The sequence below is a fragment of the Eurypyga helias genome, unplaced genomic scaffold (genome assembly GCF_000690775.1).
Source record: "Eurypyga helias isolate BGI_N326 unplaced genomic scaffold, ASM69077v1 Scaffold3558, whole genome shotgun sequence".
In the NCBI taxonomy this organism is placed as follows: Eukaryota; Metazoa; Chordata; class Aves; order Eurypygiformes; family Eurypygidae; genus Eurypyga; species Eurypyga helias.
Genome location: NW_010268696.1, coordinates 1 through 8,829, shown reverse-complemented (window position 1 = coordinate 8,829; position 8,829 = coordinate 1). Strand labels below are relative to the sequence as shown.

The 8,829-nt window shown below is 37.8% G+C and overlaps 1 protein-coding gene across 1 annotated transcript; it reads left to right on the top strand.

Annotated features, from left to right (window-relative positions):
• The first annotated feature begins 2,183 nt into the window (after positions 1-2,183).
• Positions 2,184-7,259, top strand: DTD2 (D-tyrosyl-tRNA deacylase 2 (putative)). The gene is given in 3 exon segments (XM_010157820.1): positions 2,184-2,207; positions 4,830-4,899; positions 6,918-7,259. Coding segments are annotated over 3 exon segments (420 nt in total). The 3' UTR covers positions 7,244-7,259.
• Positions 7,260-8,829: the final 1,570 nt, after the last annotated feature.

The following is an 8,829-nucleotide window of genomic DNA, read 5'->3' as shown; positions in this document are numbered from 1 at the left end:
GGAATTTATGTTAATTTGTTGCAGTTAGCTTAAATATTTAATTAGCGATTTGGGTATTGGGGAAAAAAAAACCCAAAACCCCCAAATAGCTACACGTTTGAGGAAAACACCCCTCCTCCTCCTCCTTTTCCAGGCTGAGCTTCACTTCAGACACCCCTCCTGCCCCCTTCCCAGTTTCCACTCTAGAGCTCTCTCTTTCCTCATTGTTACCACCAAAGGTGACACTCAGTCCGTTCAGCCAGGCAACAAGCAGCACAGGAGGTTGGGGACACAGTTTCTCTCTGCTGCGACTTCTCCACAGGCTGCAGTCCCTGCAGGAACCTGGCTGCCTCACCGCGGAACACCTCCTTCCCCTCTAATTTTGTTGTTTGCTCTTGACATTATCTGCCCTTTCTTAAATACACTTGGGCAGAGGTGCTGCAGACTTGGCTGATGAGCTGTGTGCCTTCTCAGTTATGTGATAGCGTGCGCTTGGCAAAGAAAGGCCATGGGACTATGGCAGCGGTAGTTCTGATTTTTTTTTTCCACACCACTAGCCAGAAATGAAATTTAGAATGTAGACCACCACACAACCTGATGGAAACGTCATTTCGCCTTTTTCCTCCCATAGTCTTCTGCTGGGAGAGGCAGGGAGGTGTGCAGGCTCTTTGGGCTGTGTGCTGTGAATACAGCCCAGGGCTATTTACCAAAGCCTGTGGGCTGCCCTTTGGGATGCACCATCCCCCTGTAGCTGTCACTCTTCATGCATTACCTAGACTAGAATAACTCACCTGTACAGGTGTCAACTGTTTAGCTCCTGGGGTTTTTTTGTTTTGTCTTTTGTCCTTAAAGACTACAACAGAAGGGGCTGAATATAGTCACTGACATAACTTTTTAAAAGTAAAAATTCTAGTGTGTTTAAAGGGCTTATGAGTTCATTCAACAAATCTGAAGTGTTATGTCCCTAAGTCTTTCCACCTTTTGATTTTCACATTGTTCTTAAAACATTTAGCTCCTTGTTCAGAAGAGGCAGATGGGTCCATAAGACTTCATTTCTGCAGCATGGTGTGGGAAACCAGAATGTTTTGCTCAAAGGAAATACATGTAATCTCACAGATACGGTGTTTGGCTGAAGTGCATCTATGTTTATTGCATTATTAGCCTCTCAATGTAAGGTTAATTATAGTGAAAGTTGCTCAGCACAGCATAAATTAACTTAAGATGAAATATCCTATTTCTAGCTTGCTAATCTCAAAAGTAGTTGTAGATCTAGTAAATACAAGCAGAAATGTAACTTTACTGGCTGTCTTTTAAACTATCTGAAAAAAGGCATACGTGATGGTGTAGAGGTATCATGACTAACTCTGTTACAAGGAGATTATGCTGTTTATATCTCTTCTTTGAAGTTTAAAATTACTTAACCAAGATCACTGGGAAAGTAATAGATTGCACTAAACGAATCTGCAAGAGATTTGGGCAGTCTCAGCAGCAGATATTTTTCAGACATGAACCTTACTACTGTTTATCATGGGTACTTAGGACTCTTTCCTGGATACCTGTTGTAAGAAGAACTAGTCACTGTATAGGGGGAAAAAACCCCAACAAACCCACAAACAAACAAACAAAAAACAGTGGGAAGTTTGTGGTTTCATTAGTATGAATACTTTAGAGGCCATTGGAAGGAATCTCTGCTGATGATGTTTTCTGGTAGGGTAATGTTACTCCCTATATGTGTGTATCATGCAAAAATGAAAATATAGACCTCATAAGCTATTATTTACATAAACCAGTGTGCTTCTGATGACCTGTAACAACTTAAAAGTAGGTCCTCTGAGAAATTTCTAGTGCACTACAAGTAGCACATTATGTAGGTGGCTTTGAATAGATTCTGAGCTTCAAGAGACCCCTGTGGGTACTTAGGAACTATAGAGTGGATGTTCTTTATCTGGAAAAAGGTTAGGAGTGTACTTCATACATCAATCACTGCCTTCATTGTGTTTTCATGGTTGAGTTTTTCTGGCCTGTTGAGAATCATTTGGGACGGGATGTCTTGTTTATGGAGAAATGCTGGTTAGATAGTATTCTTAAAAAGTTTATGTATACAGAAAAACAAGGAGGGAAAAAAGGAATTTTCTTTTTAAAGGCAGGGGAGAAATAAGGTGAGATTTGTTCTGTTTCACAACTATGAGACGAAGAAACATAAAATGAATATTCAGTCAAAAAGTTAAGTGCCTACACTTAATGCAATGAAAACTATTTTTCCTTTACCTTCTTTCCCTTGATTTCTTTTCTGTTTAAGATAGCAAAAAGAGGTGCAAAGTACTAGGCACAGACTTGTTCTCAGACCTGTGGTAGATGATGTCATCTCCCTTTGCTGCAGCTGACTGTGAGAAATACAAAGAAATCTTCTCACGGGGTAGCAGATCTGAACTTGAAATGAAAATGTCAAAGAATAATTTATATAAGTTAGTTTCACAAACTGCCTTCCTAAGGATTCCAAAGTGTCTCCATTTTCATTATCAGTTGCATTACATTTTCCTGGGAAAAAAAAAAATTAAAAAAAAAGAAGAGGTAGAGTTGAGATAACATTTTGCAGCATATACTTGGGGTTTGCTAATGAAATCCTGCAAAATTCAGATGGGTGTTTTTAGTAAGGAGGGTGAGGAAGGAGCTAGTTATTTGTATTTCCTGCAAAAGAGCTAAAAAGCAGTGTTTCGATGCAGCATTTCTGAGGCTGGCTGTATGGTCTTAGGGCCTGGGTACTTCAGCCCTCCATGGTGAAGGTTGCCTGGTCTGATTATTTCTTAGGACAGTTGCATAATAAATGCCAGTGTTGCAAAATAACTTGCTCTGCTGGCTTATTTATGTAGGCATTTTACTGAGAACCGTAAATCCACATAGAGCACAGTTTCCCTGCCCAGCCACCAGCCTCTCACTACCTAAGTTCCGTGCAGAATGTTGAATTTACAGCCTGCTTATTTGTGTTATTTTGCTTGATTTCTCCTGCATTAAATATAGCTCTGAAGAGCAGTCAACTAGACTTTGAGAGGTTACAGAGGACCTTCAGGAGGAGTGAATGGCAGTGTTTTTGCTTTGGTTCAAAAGGCTTATACAATCCCATTCCTGACACTGGCAACCAGTGCGAGTCAGGATACCTGAAACGCTGATACAAGGTAAAGTGGACCGGCATGCATTATTATTAGGTTAGCTCTTGAAATTGAATTCAATTTCACATCTGCTGTTCAATTAAGAAAACTAAAGAAGAAAGTAAGACATAACGAGGTTGAAACATGGCTGTGCAGAGTTTTCAGTCATAGTTGAAACCATAACTTTCAACTTGCAAATAGCTGAACAATTTTCAACTGTAACATGGTGACAGGACTGTTCTAGAAGGTCATAATGCAATATAAAATGAAGTGTCCTCTAGGACCTTTCCATTATCTCTGACTTAATTTTTTTTTCATTTAACCTCCTGTCACTCTTAATTTCTCTCAATATAGATGTCTCATCTTGTGATAAAAAGTATATACAAAAATAGACATTGAATCATGAGGCTGGAAAAATAATGAATGTTTTTACTTAATCTTTAGCTGTCTGGCCTTAGGACTTGCAGATGACACTTTATTTACTTTTTATCTTTTTAAATGAGCTGCTTGCAGAATATTGTTACTTCCGTGTGTGAGACTACAAAACCCACTGTCATAAGTCTCAGAATCAGAATGATTTTCTGTGATGGGTACTGTATCACGGAGTCACATATAGCAATGTAAATGTGTTTGGCCTGTTTTATCACAAACACTTTTATTAGTAGGTATGTGTGGATTATTATTCCCTGTTAATATTTAATTTTTCTTCTAACAAAAATGTAAAGTTACCTAATCTTGACAAAGCAGTGAAGTCCTTTTAGACACTGTATGCCTGTGGATATTGTATGCCTTTCTTTTTTTTCCCCTAAGAAAAACCATTCAGGTACTTGAGCATGAGACATGATTTCTGTTGGCTGCAGAGCCTATCAGTTTGTCTTAATAAAGTGCAGGTTGCTGCATATGCATTTTTATGAACTAAGGGAGAGTAGAAAAGCTACTCAAGGATATCCTTGTGCTTTCTCCTCAGTACAGACCTAATTCTTCCTTCAAACAGATAGTTCTTACAAGTAATCTTTCTGAATGCTACAGAAGTGGCATATCCTTTACTTTGTACAAATCAGGGGAATGGTTCCATTTCATCAAGAAGATTTCATCCAAACAGATACATAATATTTTGAAAAACTTTATAATATTCTGAACAACTTCATAGTTATTGGTCATCATATTTAAATTGGTCATCATATGTAAATCTTTAATTAACAGACTGTTTTTCAGAATTGCCCTGTACTAGATTACTTTCAACAACAAAATATGATTCCATTTACTGACAACTCCTGTGGTGTTTGTCATGTTTCATAATGGAAAATAAACACATAATTCACACTGAAAATTATTTTTTCGGTATGTTTGATAGGAAAGAAGCTTATATTATTTCCTGTACTGGATTTAAGTACACTAATTCATCTTGTCACCTGGTCTATGTTAATACTGTACATTGTAGCTTTCAACTAAATTTGGCTTCACATGGCGCTAATAAATTGGCTAAATTGTATGTAGAAGCATTGTGCAGATCATCAGTATGTATCTCTCAAAATTCCACAGCATGGTGTTTAAACTTGATGTCTGAAGCTATACTAAGTAACTAAAACTACTCGCAGAACACTTTTTGTTGTGTGGTTTCGTCATTTTTGATACCAGTCTTAATGATAAATGTGCATGGTGGACAATGAGAAACATTGATACAGCTTTTCTAATCTTTCATAGATCCAGAGGGGGCTTGTTATCTACATATGCTTCTTCAAAGGTGCTGATGAGGATCTTGTTCCAAAAATTGGTATGATATAATCCTTATAAATTCTTATATGTGAAAAAGAAGAAAAGCATTAGAGGCAGAGAAGGCATCAACCATTTGGACAACAAGTCATCAAAAAGCCATCAGATAGCATAATTCCAAATTAATCACCTGGCTGAAAGAACAGCTTGGTCAGCCTTGTTTCTTTTGACAGTTGTCCATACCTCTCACTCTGTCCATCTGCTGATGATCAACCTATTAGAAAATAAATTCCCATGATGATAACATTCTAGCAAACAGAGAAAGCGCTGCACCTGCGTATTACATATTACATATATCAGGCGTATTTCATATATCAGACATATTACATATATCAGGCAACAGGCTTGGTCCAGCACAGAACTGAATTTAGAGAAAACTGTTTTCAGAAAACTCATGGCTTGATTTCACAAGTATTTTAATACTGATCTCACTGTATGTTGAGGATATTTAAAATTATAGCCAGTAGAGGGAGTTGGGTGGATAACTAAGCAGTGTCCTTCCCATCTCATTTCAGAAATACTATATATAGTATTAGCATTTCAAGTGCAGTGTTCTAGTTCAGAAGTGGTAACAGCAATATCTGCAGTTCTTTCCCTCTTCTCCATATACACTTTAACATTTACATCAAAGCGGAGAAGATGCTGTGGATCAGGTCAAACTGTAGTGATTTCACCCACTGTTGTTTTGGCTTGAGGTTTTTTGGTTTGTTTTCTTTTTTACTTTTATTTAATTTCTTCTCCCTCTCTTCCTCCATCAGTAGCACTGGGTCACCTGGGAAATTACATGATGCCACATATTCCAGATAAAAGTGCCCCTTTTCTGTGGCTGGCTGGTATTAGTGGTTTTGAAAAAGGTCATGTAAAAATAGGCTATTTCAGGCTCCTTGATAGGACCAGCAGAAAGACCTGACACTCTGCAAGCACAGGTGCTATTCAAAATGCTGAGAGCAGCTCTGGGGGGTTCTCTCTTGGTCTTGGAGGGCACAGTCTATCCATGATGCTAAACTAAGTTGAAACCAAGTGTATTTAAAGCTATGATACGAAAATTGATTTTGTGCTTGTGAGAGTTTCATTGAGAACAATAACTTTTCAGCTGTGTGGCAGCTGAAACAAGCCAGAAAAAGAAAGTTCTGTTTCCTATTAGCAGATTTGTCTATGACCAATTATCCTTAAGTGCACAGAATATTTTTGCCTAAATGTATTTTGAAACCTTTTAAATGAGTGGTTTTGGTTCCTGAATCACAACTTGTATTTTGCTTCGAGCAACATGAAACTTTTAAGGGTTTCGAGGCATGACTAGTAAGTATCCTTGCAGCTTTTACAGAGTTGGAGGAAGTTTGGGGGGAATTATTTGATTTGTTACAGAAACATTGGAAAATATTATGCTAGAAAATGCATCGATTTTATTTGCAAGTTATGGTTTATAGGCAAATTGCATCTCTGATCTTCCTGCCCATCTCCTGTCTCAAAAGACAAGTTGGCACCTGCACGTATCACAGTGGAGCACTGAAGGGCACTCACTCCACTTGAGACCAAACTGCTGAGCTGTGGCTTCAGCCTAGATCAGGGCCGTGTCCTGCTGTGAACTACTGCGTCAGAATGAAGAGTCAGTCAGGGCAGAAGCTTCTCCGAAGTGCACTGAAGACGGTGTTATCTCCTACAGTGTGTGCAAATGTTGCCTATTGGAGTATCAGGCAATTACGTTAGGGTCACTAACTGGATGCTGGGTTCCTTTGCACACCCCAACTAGAATCAACTTTAGGATTTCAGACAGACAACCACAAAAATAACTCTTTAGACATACTACATAAATATAAATATCCTTCACATTCTTCACAGTACTCGGACATCTTAGCTGCTTAGTAGTATTTACAGACTGTGCTTTGTTGCATTAATAATCAGCTTCTTTTACTTGAATATTTCATCACACATCGCAATATTGGTTGAATTTTGTTTTATGATGTTATACTAGGTCCTGTTTAATTTACTTTAGTAACTAACTTTTATTTTTATTTGCAGCCAATATGCTATTGAACATTAAATTAAGTGAAAACGAAAGCGGCGAGTACGTTTCTGTTCTTGATTTACCAGGTGATGTGCTAATCATACCACAGGCTACCTTAGGCGGTAAACCGAAGGGAAGAAAGATGCAGTACCATGCAAACATTGAAAAAGAAAAAGGGCTGGAACTTTATTCTCAGTTAGTGACTATGTGTGAAAAAGAACTGGCTGCAAATGCCAAATGTGGAGAAGCAGGTGTTCTTGTCAAGCATGGGACATACGGAAACAGGCAGGTGTTAAAACTGGATACAAATGGACCTTACACTCATCTTATTGAATTTTGAAAAAATAATTGATGTCCTGGCTTGCAAATGTTGTCTTTTTTATTTTTTTTTTTTCATTTCTAAGCATTAATGTACTTAAATGGTTTGGGAAATACAGTGTAAGAAAGACTTTCACTCATCTGTACTGGTGTTGCCAATCCCAATAAAGGGTGCCATCCCATAGAAAGATGCCCGAGACTGCTTTGCAGTAGGTGTTTGAGCACATCTTAAGCGTGCTCAAAATGTTAATATTGATCCAACAAAGATGTATAAATTGGAAGGCTTTATTAACAAAATTGAGGTAACGCATACATTTATTACTGCAAAATAATGACAGGTATTACATGTATTAGCTATGGTAAAGTACACTTGAGGAAGCAAAGTTTATAGATTTAAAAAAAAAAATGCTGTAGATGTAATTATTTGTTTGCAGATTTCGTGAGACAGTTTTTGTCTTTCTGTTTTCTGTCTTCAAAATAGTGATGCTTTCCAGCTAACAAACATTTTGGAAGCACAAAGCCACTGATTTTTTAGCCTCTTAGAGAGTAAATACTAAATAAGAAAGTCCATCCACCTCATCCAGAGTTTGTAGGAGCGGGACACTTAGGTTAACACTAGGACTAAACATGGGCTATACAGGGAAGAAAAAGTGAGGCATATCTAGCAACTGAAGTCAAGGCAGTACTACTGAATTGCTTTCCTGAAGTTTGCCCTCCAAAATGTCCTCTGATGCATTTTGATAGGCTGCTTGCTGTAACTTGGTCTGTGTCCTTGTTACCTTGGTCTTGTCTACTCCTTTCATAAAAGACCCTCAGGAAAAAGACTGAAATATTCAAATGAAAACAAAAAAACCCTGTGACAGTGTATGCTGCCATGTCATGGCTCCCTCTGCCCCTATTGCTTCCTTCCAGCTTTTGTCTATTCAATCCACCAGCTGAGACTATTTATATTTCTTTTATATACAGTGTTGGCACATTTGGTGCCCCATTCCCAGCTGACCCCCTATGCAGTACTGTCATAAATATTATTAACAGATGGTATTAAGAAAATGTAATGGGAAATTCTGTCTTGTAAGGCAGTAAGAACCAGAACAGCCACATTAAAATGTGGCAAATTCAAAACTGATTCAAGTGCTTTCATCCTGTGAGTCAAGTTCCTCTTTTACTGTAGCATCATGGGTTTTGAAGTCAGTAATTTAGAAGGATACAAAGTGAAATCAGACAATTACATGGTTTGCAGTGATGATCCAGAATTCCGATTTAAATAATAAATTCTTCTGGAAAATATGTAAAACCTCCTGGTTAGTGAGCATGCCAGCTTGTACAATCTTAAAATGTATGTCAGTAGTTACAAATATTCTGTCCTTTAAAAAACATAAATTAATGTATAATCTGTGGGCTGATACTATTCCATGAGAATCACATTTTTTGAAGAGATAAAAAGCTCAGTTTTGATTAGAGAGTAATGAGATTGAGTAATGATGTATGGTTAATAATTATGAAATTACTAAGGAAGTTGAATTCCTGGCAACTGGCACTCTCACAGTTGAAAACAACTCTTCACACAAACGGCCTGGAAATAATACAGCCAACATGGCTTCACCAAGG